Raw genomic sequence first — 19,479 nt, 5'->3', positions numbered from 1 at the left:
ATTTTTTAAAATAAGTAACAACACACACTGGGTTTGTAAGTTTTATTGGGACTTACTATAGATATAATGACTTTTCTACCGCACAGAAAGTAGATTCTCTCCTTTTTCTCTGACTCTACCCCAAAACTCAATCATCACAAAAAACATTCTGCAGGTTTACATTTTCAATATTTAGTAGTCCACATTTGAAGTGGATCATCATCTTTTATCAAAGTTGTCCTAAAACTATTGAACTACACCCATTCTTGTCAATTTTGAAAAAAATTTTGATTGATCACATTTTTGATGAACAGTTTTCCTCATAAGGACCAAACAACTTCCCCACAAGGTAAAAAATGACCACTATTGGTAAGTTTGAGGGTATATTTGATCCCCAAAAGGTAATGAATGCCCATTACCACACACACACACACACAGTCTTACCTTGATGTATTTGAGGGTCTGTTTCTGACGGTCATACCAAAAGCCGTAGTCAATCCAGAGGCGGAGCAGCTCCAGAGGTGGCTGGGAGCCGAAGTTATCCACGGCGGGCATGTTGAGATCATCCAGGAAAACCACCATCTTTTTCCCTCCCACTGGAACGTAGACACCTTTAATCCTCTTTTCCACCCGAGACTCAATGATCTCCTGCACGTTATTAGAGCTAGTCTGAAATAAACACAGAAAAAAGGACATATGAACATAAGAACATTTGAATGTATACTCAAGGATGGTAAAATATTGAGAGTGTGACTGATGATTTAGAGTGAAAATCTCTTTATTATTATAACAAATGATGACGATGTAGATGATGATGATGATGATGATGATGGTTAGAGATTGATGATGATGATGATGATGATGATGTTAGTGCTCTCAGCATGTGTTGTAATAGCTGCTAGTAATGTTGGGCAATCGAAGAAATGTCTTACTACAGATAGGAAAGTGAACTACTTACACTTCAAGTAGATCACACATGCATACATTACACACACACAGAGCCTGGAAGTGATGAAAGTAGTAAAAGCTCTATAAATAAATAAATAAAATAAATACTTTTATTCAGTAAGAATGCATAAAATTGCATTAAATACATAACTAATGCTACAAATATTTGTTTATTTATGCTATACATATTTAGCAAATGTTTAGTCTTTAAAGAACGCTGAAATGTGCATTGGCCAACAGCTAGCTCTCTGCAACTCTCACATGGTCGCCCACTGAAGCTAGATGGGCTGTGACACCACATGGCAAAGCTTGGTTGCTGCTGGAAGTGGTGTTAGTGAGACCAGCAGGGGGCGATCAACCTGCAGTCCGTGGGGGTACTAACACCCCAGTATAGTGAAGGGGACTCTATACTGCTCAGTGAACGCCGTCTTTTGGATGATACGTTAAAACCGAGGTCCTGACTTTTTGTGGTCGTTAAAATCCCTGGATGTCCTTCAAAAAAAGAGTAGGGGTTTAGCCCCAGCATCCTGTTCAAATTTGCCCTCTGTCCATCATGGCCTACTAAACACCCCCATATCATAATTGGCTTCATCATTCTGTCTCCTCTCCACCATTCAGCTGGTGTGTGGTGTGTGTTCTGGCGCAATATGGCTTCCGTCGCGTCATCCAGGATGCTGCACACTGGTGGTGGATGAGGAGATTTCTTCAAATGTGTAATGCGCTTTAGGTGTCCAGAAAATCGCTATATAAAATCTAAGGAATTATTATTATTATTATTATTATTAACTCTCCGCAAAAAAAAAAACGAAAAAAAAAAAACGTACAAGTTGCACAATTGTTCTTAACATTGATAATAATAAGAAATGTTACTTGAACAGCAGATCAGCATATTATAATTTTTTTGAAGGATCCCTTAAGACTGCTAGGGAAATGATGCCTTGAATAAATTACATTTAGGCTCATCATATTTTTGATGAACTAAATTCAGTCATGGTGAATATAAGAGACTTTTAAAAACATCTTAAAAGAGACAGTTCACCTAAAAACTATTCACCACCATATTATTTGATTTTCCTACTATGGATATCAATGGCTTTTGATTTTCATCTTTTTTCAAAAAATCTTCTTTTGTGTTCATCAGAAGAAAGAAACTCATAAAGGTTTATAACCACGTGAGGATGAGTAAACGGGGAGCAAATGTTCTTTTTTGAGTGAAGTATCTTTTAAAGAGGTCACAAACCTTTAAGTAGTACGCTACAAGTAATACACTGAATGAATTCTAGTTCTCTGGAGATATTTTTATTGTAATGTGTCAGTCATTTTATGCTAGTAATTTATATGGATATTTCTTTATTAAAACAAAACTGACCTACAGCTCATTTTAGGTCCTTCCTTTATTCAAGGCAAATTACAGCTCATTTACAGAAGAAACCGGTCTATGATTCATTAATGGCTCCTCTTAACATTGCATGTGTCAACGAAAATCAATGTCACTGTGATATTTCTCTGCTTATCCTTCACTTGTCAACACGGCAGAACTTTACACTTCTTTCACATTTGACTAATTACCCAACAACACAGTAAATGTCTGTGCCTTCATATCAGTGTTTACATCACTGGTTTACTAGTTTTCTATAAAACTGCAGGTTAACTACTATATAACTGCGGGCAGGTTAACTACACTCACCGGCCACTTTATTAGGTACACCCGTCCAATTGCTCATTAATGCAAATTTCTAATCAGAAAATCACATGGTAGCAACTCAATGCATTTAGGCATGTAGACATGTTCAAGACGATCTACTGCAGTTCCAACCGAGCATCAGAATGGAGAAGAAAGGTGATTTAGGTGACTTTGAATGTGGCATAGTTGTTTGTGCCAGACGGGCTGGTCTGAGTATTTCAGAAACTGCTGATCTACTGGGATTTTCATGCACAATCAACTCTAAGGTTTACAGAGAATGGTCCAAAAAAGATAAAATATCCAGAAAGCGGCAGTTCTGTGGGTAAAATGCTTTGTTGATGCCAGAGGTCAGAGGAGAATGGCTAGAATGATGAGCTCTGATAGAAAGGCAACAAGACCTCAAATAACCTCTCGTTACAACCGAGGTATGCAGAAGAACATCTCTGAACACACAACACATCGAATCTTGAGCCGGATTGGCTACAGCAACAGAAGCCCACGCCGGGTTCCACTCCTGTCAGCTAAGAACAGGAAACTGAGGCTACAATTTGCACAGGCTCACCAAAATTGGACAAAAGAAAACTGGAAAAATGTTGCTTTGTCTGATGAGTCTCGATTTCTGCTGCAACATTCGGATGTAGCATCAGAATTTGGCATCAACAACATAAAAGCATGGATCCATCCTGGCTTGCATCAACAGTTCAGGTTGGTAGTGGTGGTGTAATGGTGTGGGGATGTTTTCTTGGCACACTTTGGGCCCTTTACTACCAATTGTGCATTGTGTCAGTACCTTGTTGAATCTATGCCACAAAGGATTAAGGCAGTTCAGAAGGCAAAATGGGGTCTAACCCGGTACTAATTAGGTGCACCTAATAAAGTGGCCGATGAATGTATGTTTAATGTAATAACTTTAAATGTTAAAAGCTATAAGTTACTAGTTAATTAGGTATCGTTATTAGTAACTAATAAAATTTTGATAACTAATAACCCTAACTTTTCTGAATTTGATTGTAATTCAATAATGGGCACCTTGCTGAATTATTGCGAAATAAAGTTGATCTGAATTTAATTGAATGCATATTTAAATGCAAAACACTGCCAGAAAGGATTAACGTCAATAAAAAAATAAAAAAAAACACTTCAGGCTAAAACTAATTGATCACCTGTGAGGACATGTTGACGGTGAGCGTGGCCCATGTGATGTTGTCCAGGCTCTGCAGGACACTCTGGGCCACTGACGTCTTCCCAGTCCCCACTGGACCCGTCAGGAGCACTGGATGCTGAGTGGACACCAGAGCCTTGACCAGGTAATGATAGCGCACCGTGTCCACAGTGGGGACCATGATCTTATAGAACGGAGCACTGCACAGAGACACGTGATAATTAAAAAGATGCCAGCAAGAAAAGTTGAAAAGTGGGACGGCTAAGTATGAGACACTTTTTAAAAAGAGGACAATAAATGAAGAGAAAAGGCAGAATATGGAGCATGCGAGAGAGAGAGAGAGAGGGAATAGAGTTGAGAGAGCTGAATGGATGAGAATACAGAGGAGGTGAAAAGTGCTGATTGAAAGACTGAAAATTGAAAGATGTAGCAAGACATTTCAAATGAACAGAGGGATAAAAAAAGACTCAGGTAAGGGGGAAAAAAGGAGAACCTCGGGATGAGAAAATGGACAGCTGACAAAGAGGGAGCAAAGAGAGCCAAGAGGACAAAGGACAATGAAGGGGAAAGAGCCGGACTGACATGACAAATGAGAGCAGGGGAGAGAAGAGAGAAACCAAGGAGGATGAAAAAGATGAGAAATATGAATAGACGGGGAATTCAGAAGTCTGGGAGGGAGCCAGGCAAGAGGCCTTTGACTGAACCCGCAGGCGGCTGGCAGAGACCCCTGAATAGGAGGAAGGGGGCACACACACACACACACACACACACACACGTCTCACTTGGAGGCGTAGCGCCAGCCCTTGGGCAGCTTGTCCTCAAATGACGCCCACGTTTTGTTCTTGGTGTCCACGTAGTACTCGTAGATGGTGTCCTGAGGTTTAATACAAGGTGATTATTTCTACAGTAATATATTTGTTTCTGTAGGCAGAACGTCTTAAACGTTTGTTGTAGACGCAGAGCATCAACACTTTTCATGTAACATTAGCATGAGTATGCATAGATTTGCATTTATTATGTCTATTCCTGCTTTATGCAGACTACAGTCAACTCAAAACTATTTTGTTAGATTTTATTTAAGCTTTTCTTTTTTTTAAATACGAAAACAATACAAAGGAAACCTACTGGTATATACAGCAACTCCAGCAACAAATAAGAAAATAAAAATTAATTAATTACATAAAGTAATTACCAAAGTATGATCAATTGTTCCAATAAATCATTGGCAATGCAAATCAAAACTATTTTAATATAGATAGATACATTAAAAATATCTTTTAATCAGAAATATACTGAATAATAATAGCAATAATAACACAAAATAGCATTTTCTTTAAATGTTAGTCAAAATTTGATAAAGGTAAACGGTGTTTTGTTTGTATGTATGTATGTATGGTTTGTATGTTATTTTGCTATGTTCGATTTAACTACAATAATGGCACAAAAATGACACTTCAGCTTTTGGGTCATCGTTTACCTTGTTAGGAAAACTTCCCTCAATTTCCCGTAGGAAGGTGTCAATCTTCTTTCGTCCTTCCTCGTCTACTGAAGCACATACTGACCATATGAGACTGAAGATGAACCAGAGCTCCACCATCCGACCATAGTTTTCAGAGTCAGCTGGTTTCACCTGACCAATCAGAGAATACACAGTCGTCCTCAGCATGACTAAACAGAAACCAAGCTAAATATCATGTTTAATTTTTCAAGTCAAAGCCTGGCACAATTACTGACAGTAGAGAAATCAACATGAATTAGAATGAGTCTGATTTCATTTTCAGGCGTAACTGTGGCCATACTACCCAACAAGAAATCAACAACACAAAAGGATTTTTAACAATTATTTTCTAATTAATTAATTAATTTATTATATATATATATTTTTTTTTTGCCACCATGTACACCTCTTACACATAAGAGTAAGAGCAATTTTAGATAATATACTGATTTACATAAAATTGCAACTGATGTTCCAACTTAAAGAATGATCGAAATCATAACTAGAGCTATGTAAGATGTTAACCCTTATGTGCTGTTTGGGATGTTTTCATCCACTCTGGGTTGATTGTGAATCCTAATTTGGCCATAACTTTCTCTGTGCTTCAGCTAGTAGAATGATTTATGGTGACAAATCTTATTTTGACATATTTTGTGAAAATGCTTTGACTTTTAAAAAAACAACAACGATGCACTCTGGGCAAATTGACTACCCTTTAGATATGTTCGGGATGGAATTATCCAATGAATTAAACTGCTGTAAAAATGCATCAGATAAGTTTTTTTTTTCAACTTTAATTGCATAAATCTGTTAATTAAATTGCCAAATTCATAAACTGTCACTGATTAGGTAAAACAAACAACACAAAAATGTGTGGTTTAGTAAATAGTTTTTTTTATTTTCAATATAGTAACTTGGACTGGATTTTTTGACCTTTTATCAAAGTCTTGGACATGTGAAACAACATTGCCTTTAATTCATTGGTTTTGATTATTTTTCATTTTTTCTCCCTAATTTACAGCTGTTTTTTTTTTTTTACCTCCATTGACTACCATTATAACCACATTTTTTGATTGCAAAACCACAACACCATATAATAATTTTTGATTGTTGGTGGTTTTCTCTGTTAGGAAGAGATAAAATTAGTAATTTGTGATGTTGATTATTAGTTAATACCATTAACCTTTTAGATAAAAAAAAGTGTGTGTGTCTGCAAGTGTGTGAGAGTGACCTTTGTGCACTTACCTTAATGTGTCTGAGAAACATCTAAATATGCATCTCAGCTCTCAGAACTACGTAGAGTAAAAGACTGTGTATTTATGCACATCAAATGCAAAAACAAAAACAGCCACCAACAGTAAATGTAGTGAGAAAAAAATGAAGATTTACATTATATCAAAGCCAATGTTGTTACTAATCTTTGACATGTCCAAGTCTGTGATAAAAGGTTAAAAAATCAGTCCACAATTACTTTTTATATTAAAAATACGTCATTTGTGTGTTTTTTTCACCAATTTTATCACATCAATGCATTAATTAATGAATGCCGACAAGTATTTTACTGCTTGTTTTTAACGCAGTTTTAATTATTATTTAGATTTTTTTTAATCGACCAATGCTTATTGGCTCTTAATACACATGCAAGAGAAGTATATAAAATGTGCAGAGCAGTGGCTCATGAGGACCGGGATTGAGAAAAGCTGATTTAAGTAATAGTTCAGACTCTATGTACTTCAGTAAATAATAAAATTCAGCTTTGCAGTGGTTACAAATTAGTTTGGTTCTATGAACTCTGCCGTAGAACAGATTTTAGAAGAAATTTCTTCAGATTTTTTGCGTTGCCCAGCACTAATAATTGCACATAATATGGCTTCGGAAGTCCACTTTTATGGTACTTCTTGGTTATTTCAGAGAATAACAGCCCATTTCATGTTGACCAAATGTCATGTGATCCAAATATAGCTGTAATACTGGCTGAACATATCAAGGTGAAAGTGATCAGACCCCATTTTCTGCAGTTGCCAGAGACTGGTAAAGTCTACAGAGCGACGCCACTCCATTCAGCTCAGTGATGGCCACTAGCTCCTTACAGTGAGTCTTCTTAAAAGCGAGAGTCTTGTCTATGTAGCGCTCAAAAAGCTGCCAGAGGAGGTCTGTTTCAACCTGAAAGCCAACAAGAGAGAAGATGCAGGACTTTGCCAAATGTTTAACAGTACAGATGCTTATGTTTAATGTTGTATCCCAAACCTTCTGCCGCTTTTCCATCCAGGACTGAACATAAGGCTTCCAGCCCAAGTCAGAGTAGTCGCTGTAAACCATCCCACAGCGAGACACAGTGGCAGGAGACGCCACTGACAGATCCTCCACCTCAAACAGTAATGAGACCTAAAAAACACACTCTCATTAGAACCCAACCGAATAGCTCAAGGGTGAATCTCATGAAACCTGTCAAGAACATAGTGGTGTCCTATTTTACACTAAACAAAATGAACAAGAAGTTAGTATTATAATGTTCATTTATTTAACCTACTGCACGGTGTCACCATGTGGCAACATAATACTTATGTTAATTTGCCTGCCACTGTTTCTTAAAGACCAGCTTTAAAAAAAAAAATTTGTTGGAAAGAGAAGACCTTAGAGTAGCCAATGATGTGCTTTGGTTAAGTCACATGACATGCTGTGCTATTCTGTGGCATGATATCTGACAAACTGGTGTTTATTGTGAGTAGTTGCTGAAAGCAAATGTAAATGCAATAAAAACAAGATCAAATTATGTCAAATCCACAAAAAAATCTGAAACATCACCTTCAGTAAGTTATGATGACATATTCACAACTCAAAAAGGTTTTTGTCAAATTAGTTTTTTGTAAATCGATCAAATTTGTTACTAAATTGCAACACTGTGCAATAGAGGAACGTGCAATATTGCAACGAGTTAGCTAACTGTGAACTTTTAAGTTGTAACAATAACAACATGAAAGCTAGTAATATAATGTTGATTACTTGTATGTTAATGACATTTGCATTAAGGATAAAATCTAGTTTTAATGGCAATACTACTTTTGAATGGATATGAATACAGAGAACAGTGTATTAGCGAGCACCACCATATTCTACGGTGAGTGAAAGAAAAAAAGGACAGAACTGGCTCTTCCTGCAGATAAAAGTGAGGGTTAGATGGGTTTTAGTGACCATGAGAATGATGTAGATTGGACATTTGATAAAGACAGTTCAATTAAGTTAGCTCAGAGGCAGATAAGACAGGTGTAGTATAGTATATAGTACAGTATAATATTTATAAACATTGTTAGCTAGTAGCTACATTATTCTGATGCATCAACATATAGTATACTTGTTATTTATTTGTTAAAATATTTACTGGTGGAAATATTTATATTTACAGTATGTCATATAAATGATAATACAATATTAGGTTGGTTTTAATATTATTCAGCAAAAAACAATGGCACGAATGAAAGCTGTTGGAATATAAGTTGTTGGAAAGTGTGTATAAGGTGTCATTTATATGTTCTGTGTAAAAGCTTATAATACTCCAACACCAAGTAAATAATTTCAACTAACAAAATGATTAATTCTAAAGTAAGTTTTAAATTTGAAATTTCTAAGTTAGATCCACTGTTGGACGTTGTTGCCATATGACAACATTTCATAAAGTACCTTAAAAAAAATCACATTTTTTTACAGCACTTCAAGTTCAGCCATTTAAAGAAAAGAAAAACAGTCAAACATTTTTTTTATAGATTTATCGGTAGAGGGCGGTAGAGGGTTAAATTTCAGCAATTAATTTAAGTTTTTCAAGTTAATGATAAACTTCCGGTGAATGTGAATATTAATGTGAATATTTTTAATTTTACAAGGTTGTATTGTAATTACAATACATTCAGTAAAATAGACTTAAGCATTCATTTATTTGTTCAAGCGTAAAACGAGATGAAAGAGGCATGCCTAGACATGGGCCAGTATAAGATTCTGACGGTATAATAACCTTGCATAAAAATATCATGGTTTCATGGTATTGTGATCACTGCTCCAAAATAAATTCTTTTTAAATGTCTGAGTGAATGACAACAACATTTCCAGGTTTTGATGAATAAGTTACTATGCGTACAACCGTTTTCTTTATACTTTTTAAGAACAGTGACTTTTAAAAGCACATTTTTATTTAAATTAATTCAACTTTTTTTTTTGTCTGCAAACACAGTTGATGTTCAAACTATGTGTAATGTTTAAAATGGCTGACAATAATACATATTCTTAATAATAGGAATTAATCTGCCTCATTTTTTAACTGTGCAGAGCTGTAGCTGCTTAATTAGACCTACTACGCTACTGTGTTTTAATATTGGTCATAATGGTGGTACTTGGACAATTCTTTTCTGAGGTGGTACTTGGTAAAAAAGTTTGAGAACCACTGCTTTAGATAATAAATTGTAAGAGAAATCTTAGTAACATTAGAAATGTCTGTTTGTATTTTCATTTTAAACTAAATAAATAAAACAAACCTAAACTTCTAAATGCTTTATACAACAAAAATAGAAAACTTTAGAATTTTTTTCCCTCTTTAATACTAGAACAAAATATACCTCAGGCATTTTTTCATGAAACTGAAGAGCGGTATAAATGAAAGAAATGATAAATAGCTCTATGATCGGTTAGTAATGTGAAATGCACAGTATCGGAATCAGAAGTAAAAAAACGCTGGGAGGGCAGCATTTGAGGTTTTTAGTGTGTGCCGAGAGTCGTCTGGCACCAGTACCTGTTCGGGCATGGAGATTCTCTCTCCGTTGATGAGTGTGAGGACTTTGTTGTCGTCCATTACAGAGTTCATGCTCTCGATCCACAGCGTGTCCACTGGCCCGTCAAACACAATCCACTTCTCATCAGGCTTCTCATCTGAGCTCGGCCACACACAGAGGAAGTGTTAGTGCTTCACACACACACAAATGCACAGAATGAATGTGAATTTTCTAATACGCCCTGGATCTTTTTGTCTCTCTATTTTTCATTTTCTCTTTCTCTTTTTCTCTCTGTCAGTCTCATTCCTCTGCTTTGGTTTTGCAGACACCGCTGAGACTTGCAGGCAATTGCGGTGAAGCCTCTAATTGATCATTTATCTTTTCCTGTCCCTTTATCTGCCCATGTGTGTCTCATTTACTGAACTCAAAACAATAAACACAAACACAGAGCGCAACCCATCTGTCTTATACACTCTGTCTGGAAGCAGCAGGCCCGCTGGCTGCTGGGTAAACGTACAACACCAGACCTGTCACACACAGATACAGAAGTGTCACATCTCCTCTGGGCACATCATCACTCTCTGAGCAGAGAAGAAGAGACGTGCACAACAGACACAAACCTTTCTGAGCCACCACAAAACTATGATTAGAAGGCTTAGGTTCAGTATGACATCAGAAAGGGATTCACACACACATATCACACATCAACTTAAAGGGAAGAAGCAGGCAGAAACTAAACAACACCTCTAGCTAGTGTTGCTTATACCTAAAGGTGATGATACATGCGACAACTTTAGAGTAATGTTGCTTGTCTACTTTCCCATTTAGAATGGGCAACAAAATTGTATCTGGATCCCTTAAAATGGTTGTCTGCAATTTTTTGAGTTCCTCCAACCAGAATGCTAGCAGCAAATCAGCTTGGAGCTGTCAGAAAAAGTCTGAAAATTGAGGTAAAGAAGCGTGAACTTATAGTTTATTATTCCAATAAGTTGTCACGTGTCAACACAAAACTTTTTATGTAATTTAATCCTTGCAATGCCGACAATAATAATTTTGGTGTGTTTGTTTTTTGCTTATTTGTTTTGTATTCTTTCTTTTAGTTTCATTTTCCTTTGTTGAGCATTATTTCGCTTGACTTCTGTTATATGATATACAGTGCATCTGGAAAGTATTCATAGCACTTCACTTTTTCCACATTTTATTATGTTACAGCCTTATTCCAAAATGGTTTAAATTAGTTTATGAACAATGTAAAAAAACAATGTGAAAAAAGATATATATAAAAAAAAAAAAACTAAAAAAATCACATGTACATAGGTTTGCCACAAAGCTCTATTTTCAGCTCAGGTTTCCTCTGTTCATTCTTGAGATGTTTCAGCAGCTTAATTACAGTTGATTGAACATGATTTGAAAAGGCCCTAAATAAGGTCCCAGGGTTGACAGTGCATGTCAAAGCACAAACCAAGCATGAAGACAGGAATTGTCTGTAGACCTCTGAGACAGGATTGTCTCGAGGCACAAAGCTGGGGAAGGTTACAGAAAAAGTTCTGCAGCTCTGAAAGTTCCAATGAGCACAGTGGCCTCCATCACTCGTAAGTGGTAGATATTTAGAACCACCAGGACTCTTTCTAGAGTTGGCTGACCATATAATCTGAGTGATCAGGGGAGAAGAGCCTTAGTCAGGGAGGTGATCAATAACCCAATGGTCACTCTGTCTGAGCTCCAGCGTTTTTCTGTGGAGAGAGTAGAACCTTACAGAAGGACAATCATCTGTGCAGCAATCCACCAATCAGGCCTGAATTGTAGAGTGGCCAGACAGAAACCACTCCCGCCTGGAATTTGCCAAAAGGCATCTGAAGGACTCTCTTTAGAAACACAATTCTCTGGTCTGAAGAAACTAAAATTGAACTCTTTGGAGTGAATGCTAGGCGTTACGATTGGAGAAAACCAGGCACCGCTCATCACCAGGCTAAAACCATGGTGGCAGCATCATGCTGTGGGGATTTTCAGCAGCAGGAACTGAAAGACTAGTCATGTTAAAGGGAAGGATGAATGCAGCAATGTACAAAGACATCCTGAACGAAAACCTGCTTCAGAGTGCTCTTGACCTCAGACTGGGGCGACGGTTCATCTTCCAGCAGGACAATGACCCAAAGCACATAACCAAAATATCAATGGAGTGGCTTCACAACAACTGTGAATGTCCTTGAGTGGCCCAGCCAGAGCCCAGATCTAAATCCTATTAAACATCTCTGGAGAGATCTGAAAATGGCTATACACCGTCACTTAAATAGGTACTGCAAAGAGCAATGGGCAAACATTCCCTAAGACATGTGTGTCAAGCTTGCCTTTTGGCATCATATTCAAAAAGGCTGTAATTGCTACCAAAGGTGCATCAACAAAGTATTGAGCAAAGGCTGTGAATATTTGTGTACATGTGATTTTACAGGTTTTTTTTTAATAATTTGCAACAATTTCAAAAAATCTTTTTTTCACATGGTCATTAATGAATTTAATCCATTTTCAAATAAGACTGTAACATTAAAAAATCTGGAAAAAGTGAAGCGATATGAATACTTCCCGGATGCACTATATACTTTTGCTCTTGCATTCAGCTAGTGAGAGCTGTAAATGAATGTTTAACTGTACAATCGGGGATTGGAGCAAGCTGCTGGGAACGAACAGGAACAATGAATTTTTGTTGTGTTAAATAGTTGCCCTTTGTCTCACATGGTTGACTGCTAACTGCAACATTGCCAAGAGTATCTGGGCAACATTGCTCTAAAATGGACCCTGCGTTAATGTTGGGTACCGAAACCCGGTGCCATTATAGCACAGGTACATTTGTGTAACCGGTATGTACCGGACCAAATCAGGATATGAATTTCGGTGCCACTAGTGCTGCGACAAGGACGTAAGAGGCATCAAGGGGTGCATCAATAGCACACAGGTACCCATTGTCACACCATCCCTAAACATTTAATTCTAAACAACTGAAGAATACGGACAGGCGATGTCAGGCATTTGTTCTTTCCATTCAATGTGCTGCATCAAATCCCATTGAAAGAGCACTCTTCCACCAGTCTTTACTTAATGCTTACATCAAATACCTGTGAAATAAATGTTCCTGAATGAAAGTGAAACTGCTTAAGTTGAAAAATTAAAAATGAAACACCTGAAATTACATGAAACTCTAGAGGAAACATGGATAGCGTGGTGACGCAATGACGTTAATCGATCTATAACATGTAAGACAGGATAATGAAAGGAACATTCAAAAAGCAACTTATGTAAACACCTTGATTATATTATTGTCTTAATCAGATTAAGGCAAACCATTAAATTACTAATAACCATATAAACATAACAAGCCCCAACCCTAGAAAAAAAGAGTTCAGTATTTCGATGACAGCCTTTCCACTAATGTAATTTCATAATGCATATCTTAAATTCATGCTAACCAGCAAAGATCAAAGGAAACATATTAATGTAATTCAAATATATAAAATATGAATTGATGTTTACTTTAAACTTCATTTATATTGTTCTATTACATTTTAAAAAAAAAAAGATTTTGTCAAATGAAAGATTTTTCTAGAGTCATCCACCATAATTTTGTGGCTCTAAGGTATCAGTTCAGGCACCCCTTTGGCACCAGTACCGTTTTAAAAGTATCGATTTAGCAGCGGTATCAAAATAACCCCAAACAATACCCAAACCTCCCTGCGTATCTTTCGGATAAGATGTTAAACTGAGGTCCTTAGTAGGGGGTTATCCCCAGCATCCTGGCCAAATTTGCCCACTAGAGGTTCCCACAATGTGTAAAGTGCTTTGAGTGTCCAGAAAAGAGCTAAATAAATGTAAAGTATTATTGTTATTATTTAATAGAATAAATAAAAATACAATCAAATAACTTGCAAATACCTGACATGATTGGTTACCAGCATTCTTCAACACATTTTCTTTTGTCTTAACAGAGAGAAAAAAAAAACTTGCATTAACTTTTAATTTTACCATTTCTTTGTGTAAATATGATGTAGATTGGTTACTGATTAAATTCAGTACCTTTATTTTTTAAGTTGCTGGAATTTTTGGAACAACCTAGGGGTGAGTAAATGGTGAGTCAATCTTTATTTAAACAGAAAAAAGAAACTGAAGGAGGCCCTAAAAAGAAAGAACACTCTGGATGGTGAAAAACTGGATTATTATTGGCTGGTCTCCACTGATTCATTGTTTTCTTTTAAGTCAAAATGGCCACAGAGTTCAGGAAAGAGTTTATCGTACAGTATGAGGGCAACAGACTTGACAAATAAGGTTAAAGTTATGGGGAAGAAGAAAGGCACACACTAAATGAAAATTTAATTGCTGAGGAAGCAGAAGAAAAAGAGAGTTCTAGGCAAAATTAAATAAACAAACAGCCTGAGGTGTCTGAATCAGCTATTCAGATCAGAATCCATTAGATCTGTGCATTACCGCGCGAGAGCTAAGACAAAACGACTGCATTAAAAAGCAAATGCACTACAGCTAAATGTTGTAATTCCAGTCCGCTCTCCAAAAGCTATTCAATATGGCTCTTGAAGGGGGAATGAATTTAACCATAATGACGACTAAAGCATTTGTGTGGGAAGTAACCAGGGAAGGCTGTTTTGTAGTAATCAATACCAGACTCTTAGAATTCCTCGAAAAAGCAGATAATCTGCTGGGCAGAAGTAAAAAATCGACTTTTTAATACCAAAACTACAGCACATCATATTATACCTCCATTTATTGAAATAAATATCACACAAACATTTGAAGATTTTTTAAAAAACTTTATAATATCTACTTGACATCAAAACAACTCTCTGGAGTATTTAATATTGACTGCCTGATCGTAGGACTCTGGAATGAAATATTTTTGTATAAACTACAATGTTAAACGGGATGTTATACTTCATCCCTATTTATTACTTTATTTGTAAAGCATAGCTGTTTAATAATTAAGAGAATTAAAGAATTGACCTTAAATGGAGCTTTGAGGTAATATAACCATGTATAAAACAGTTCTGTCTGGTTCTTTAATCTGATTGGCTGATAGCAGTGCCATATTCTGCAAATAACAGCACTCGTCCAGCCTCTTCACTTCACCCTTGTGTATTACTACGCCCACATACAACAACAAGCAGAGGACACTCAACAGTTTGACAAGTACACCTGTTGGACAACATAATGTACTTTTGAGGCTTTTTTAGTTAAGCATATAGTTGTTTAAATTGCAACTATGCAGTTTATTTATAAGGAAAATGTCTATTTTAAAATATTTATATTTTATGAGAGACAAAGCATCGGTGGCCATTAGCCTGTCTTTGAGCAAAGACGATTGACGATGTTCATCCACAAGATGGCAACAGAGACAGCATAACAAGCCCTTAGAGAAAAACAGCGTAATTTCAAACTACAACTGATCAAATCATTATTTAACAGGTAAATGACTTTCTAAGTCAATCTCTCTCTTTTGTATGTTGTAGTGCTGTATTTAGACCATAGTAATATTGCTGCAGAGAAATACTAGAAAATCTCTAGAAACCAAGATGGCATTTCATGCCGTTCAGCCTTATAATCTTAAAATGTAAGCAAAATCACCTTTTTCTTCATCACTCTAGATATTACGCTAGAGAATCATTCAAATACTAGCTGAATAAGCAACGGTTTCAGCTGTTCTAATGTCAGATGCAGATGTGAAGGAATGACAGAAGAAAGCAGTTCCTCTTACAAAAAGGTTTTGAGACTGTCAGTGTTTGATTTTCTGCCAACTTTTATTATCGAACTGTAGTATAAATGCAATATCACACTTGTAGCAGTGCAATGTGGCTGTATATCGTCACTGGTGGGGGCCTGCTGCCTCGTGCCAATGCACGTCTCCCACCAGTGACAATATACAACCACAGCGCACTGCTACTAGTGTGATATTGCTCATATAAACTGCAATGTTAAACGGTTAAACTGCAATAACCATCAACTGATTTAAAACATTGTAAGAATCACTCTGTGGCATTTAAATAGTCCAACCGAGACATTCTGATTAAATTCAAATCTATACTTCATGCCTATTTATTACTGTATTTGTAAAGTATAGCTGTTTATTAAGAGGGTTAGTGAATGAAGCTTTGGGGTAATATAACCAAATATACAGTGCTCAGCAAAAATTAGTACACCCCCTTTTGAAAACTAAGATCTTTATACATTTCTCCAATCAAGCCAATAATTTTAGTGCACGCAACAACAGTTTTATAGACAGTTATATTTTCTGTTTCTTAAAATGTTATTTATTATTTATCCCCAACATATTAAATTGTTTGCTGGTCTTTAAACTGTGATCTTCAGTTTTTTGTTATATTAGCTCCAGTTTTGGCTTTGGTCCTGACTAATCAAATGTGTATGCACAAATATAGTATTGTAAAGCATCGTATAGAAAATATGAATTTAAAAGAGAGTTCTGTGAGGAGTGTACTTTATGCTGAGTACTGTAGATATTCAACCATTCCAGACACAGCCATACGTCATCTAAATATCTAAAGCTTCTGGTTTCCTTCAGAATTCCCTAATCTATACGCAGGAGCTGGTTATGATCTTGGATAAAGCAAAAGTTGAACCTACTAGAACAGTACTAACAGACCTGCACCATACGCCCTGGCAGTAAACTTCAAATTAGAAAGTAGAATTTTGACCTTCAAGATCCAGACGTACATGCATAAAAAAACATACTCATTTCCAATTATCCCACACATTCATCAAAGTACAATTAGGGCAGAATCTCTGGTCCACAGGCAACATCAACCCTGCGGTGAAAGAATTGAGAGGAATGGCTTCCAGGGCCCACTCTGTCATAAAAAGGCAATGTCCTGTAGAGATTTCAATTAAAATTAGGCCGAAAATATTACAATCGGTAATTGAGGCCATTGCTTTTTTATGGCAGCGAGGTGTGAGGTCCACTAACAAACCACAAACTCGCCAAATAGGAAAAACACCCAACTGAGAGCTTGCCTGTTGAATTCTGCATGAGGACAGTAAACATAACTCCAGAAATAATGCAAGCAGGGTATAATTAGGCTTATATCCATTAACTATGAGGACACAAAACAGGCAATTAAATCCTGGAACAACTTACAACTTAGTGGTCTCAGAACGTGCCATTATAAAATGCTGTAAGTTCAAGAGCTGAGCAAAGAAAACAAAACAAGCCTCTCACTACAAACTGAGGGTACATTTACACAACAAAACTGCACAAAAAAATGTAAAGAGTTTCTGAAAAGTCTGTATACAGACGACCACTTGGTCAAAATAATGTCTGTTCACATACTGTAGGTCCATGAAAATACTAAAATAATTAAACATCCCAGGCCAATAAATGTCACTTTGTAAAGAAAGAAACACTGTGACTGTTTCTCAATTACAAGAACAAAAAAACAAAAACAAACTTTTGTTCTCTTGGTGAGCGGACTCGCCGGGTTATTTTGGAAGAACGAACTCAGAAGAACACGAAACACGTCCTGTGAGAAATCAGATGCAGTGTTCTTCCTGATGGTCACACGACCTTCACATATTTTTAACGGAAAATTTTTGAAACATTACAGCATTCATACAACAATTTATTATTTTTATCCTTTTCAATATACAAATATAACATGCACAAAAACTTTACAAATATCCTTTGCACAATAAAAATAAAACATATTTTAATATGAATTTCAGCAAATAAACACCCTTAATTTGTTTACGCTTTTATTTAGATTTTCATGTTAGTGTTTACTTTCACTGCCTCATTTAGGGCAACTCCTGAGATAAATAAGTGACATCTCTGAACTTTAATAATAAACAGGTATATAGAATGCTGTGCTTCCTACTTCTTTTATTCAGCCACAATAACGTCTGGGACTTTGTTGAAAAAATAAATATAATTTTTATAATTTTTTTCTGTTTTTCTTTTCATTAAACAATTGCATTTGTATTGCTAAGATGAAATATTAATCACTTCTCATGAGTGTGAGATGCCTTGCATACTAATGAAGCACTTTCACAAAAGTAGATGAAGCTGATAGAAATGCAAAGGCCTGATTGTATAAAATATTAAATGTTATGCAGAGAATTCGTAGAAAAAGAGGACGTCAGTATGGGTGTGGCCAACAGAGGACTGGAGAAGGATTGACATGTGACAAATCCCAATAAAATCCACCTGTTAACATCAGCTGTGTATAAAAGCTAGAGTTAGGAAATTAAAACTGTTGTGCACCTCCTAAATGTAATTATTGCATTGCATTGAGGATTACCAGAATTCTGTAAATCAAATCTTCTCCTGACCTTTTTTATTGAACACGCGTGAAATTAGTACATATTCCAACAACTTCTTGAGTGAGTTTTGAGCTCAAGTCTGCATCCAAGCATCCTCAATATCAAGAACGCATCCGGGAACTTTGACTTTACATGAGAACACAAGGATGCAAGAACACTGAAGAATGCATTTTGAGAAACAGCCTATGCTTGTGCGCACATACAGTTTTGTGTCCAGCCATTGTTGCTTTGCAGTTAACAAAAAGATGCTTGAGAAAGAGACATTTCAAAAGTTGGTGTTTTCAGGCAACCAAAATGGCTTTTCCATGAGAATAAAGTGGCTGAATTGCATACAAAAGTTTTCTGTTTTAGTTGAGAAAAAAATGGCCTTCAGGTTCAAGAACAGATTAATTCTTTGATTAGACTGAACCCCACTAAAACACAAATGAAACTAAACAAATAAGTCATCTGTAAGTAACACACAATGTTATCTGGCCCAGAAATGTACACCTGTCCTCTTTGAAAAATGGCCATTTTCTTAGGCCCATACTCAGCAAACAACCTAGCAAAAGGAACAAGAAAGCTGAAAACACTGCAGAATAAACAAAGAAACAAGATAAATGGCTGTTCTTCTAGCAAACCAAACGAAATAGAGTCAGAGCTGGGGTTTCACTATTACTCAATAAACAAAGTTCAGTGAAAACTGGATACAGGCAGTCCAGTATTTCTAACAATGCAGGAAATATAGTTGGTACTGTAAGCAACCTGTCTATTTCACCTTTTAGTCGACCTAAAAACACAACTGTCATCACCCTGTCATGTCTCTAAATGCTAGTATGTGAACAGTTACTTCTGGCTTCCATATAGCACGTCTGTTGTACAGCTTAATTAATATTTTTCTCCCTTTTATTCAGCATTTTTCTCCTTTTAATTCTCCTTGACTCATTTTCTTTGGCAGATGCACCATTGCTCGTCATGCCAATAAAGACTATTATAACATTAAAAGGGAAACAGAGGGGAGGAAGAGACTGCAGAAGTCCAGAGAGAAACACAGGCATCTGGGGAATGCCACAGTCTTGGCTCAGTCAGACAGAATCAAAGGAGTAGAGTAGCTCGCATACACTCCAGTGGATAAACCGTCAAG

At 36.4% G+C, this 19,479-nt stretch overlaps 1 protein-coding gene across 3 annotated transcripts in view; it reads right to left on the bottom strand.

Annotated features, from left to right (window-relative positions):
• Positions 1-19,479, bottom strand: part of dnah2 (dynein, axonemal, heavy chain 2) — a 304,998-nt gene that overhangs the window by 94,358 nt on the left and 191,161 nt on the right. For all 3 annotated transcript variants that reach the window (XR_015495540.1, XM_087260907.1, XM_087260908.1), the window contains 7 exons: positions 10,049-10,185; positions 7,519-7,656; positions 7,276-7,434; positions 5,251-5,403; positions 4,556-4,647; positions 3,775-3,973; positions 424-648 (listed from right to left, as the gene is read on the bottom strand). Coding sequence is in view for 2 of the 3 variants with exons in the window: in XM_087260907.1 (XP_087117033.1) it covers positions 424-648; positions 3,775-3,973; positions 4,556-4,647; positions 5,251-5,403; positions 7,276-7,434; positions 7,519-7,656; positions 10,049-10,185 (1,103 nt within the window). In the remaining variant the exon portion in view is untranslated. The remainder of the gene's footprint in view (positions 1-423; positions 649-3,774; positions 3,974-4,555; positions 4,648-5,250; positions 5,404-7,275; positions 7,435-7,518; positions 7,657-10,048; positions 10,186-19,479) is intronic.

The sequence above is a fragment of the Danio rerio genome, chromosome 7, assembly GCF_052040795.2.
Source record: "Danio rerio strain M-AB ecotype USA chromosome 7, GRCz13ab, whole genome shotgun sequence".
NCBI classification, from domain to species: Eukaryota; Metazoa; Chordata; class Actinopteri; order Cypriniformes; family Danionidae; genus Danio; species Danio rerio.
The sequence above is the reverse complement of the archived record's forward strand: the minus strand, read 5'-3'. Positions and strand labels throughout refer to the sequence as shown.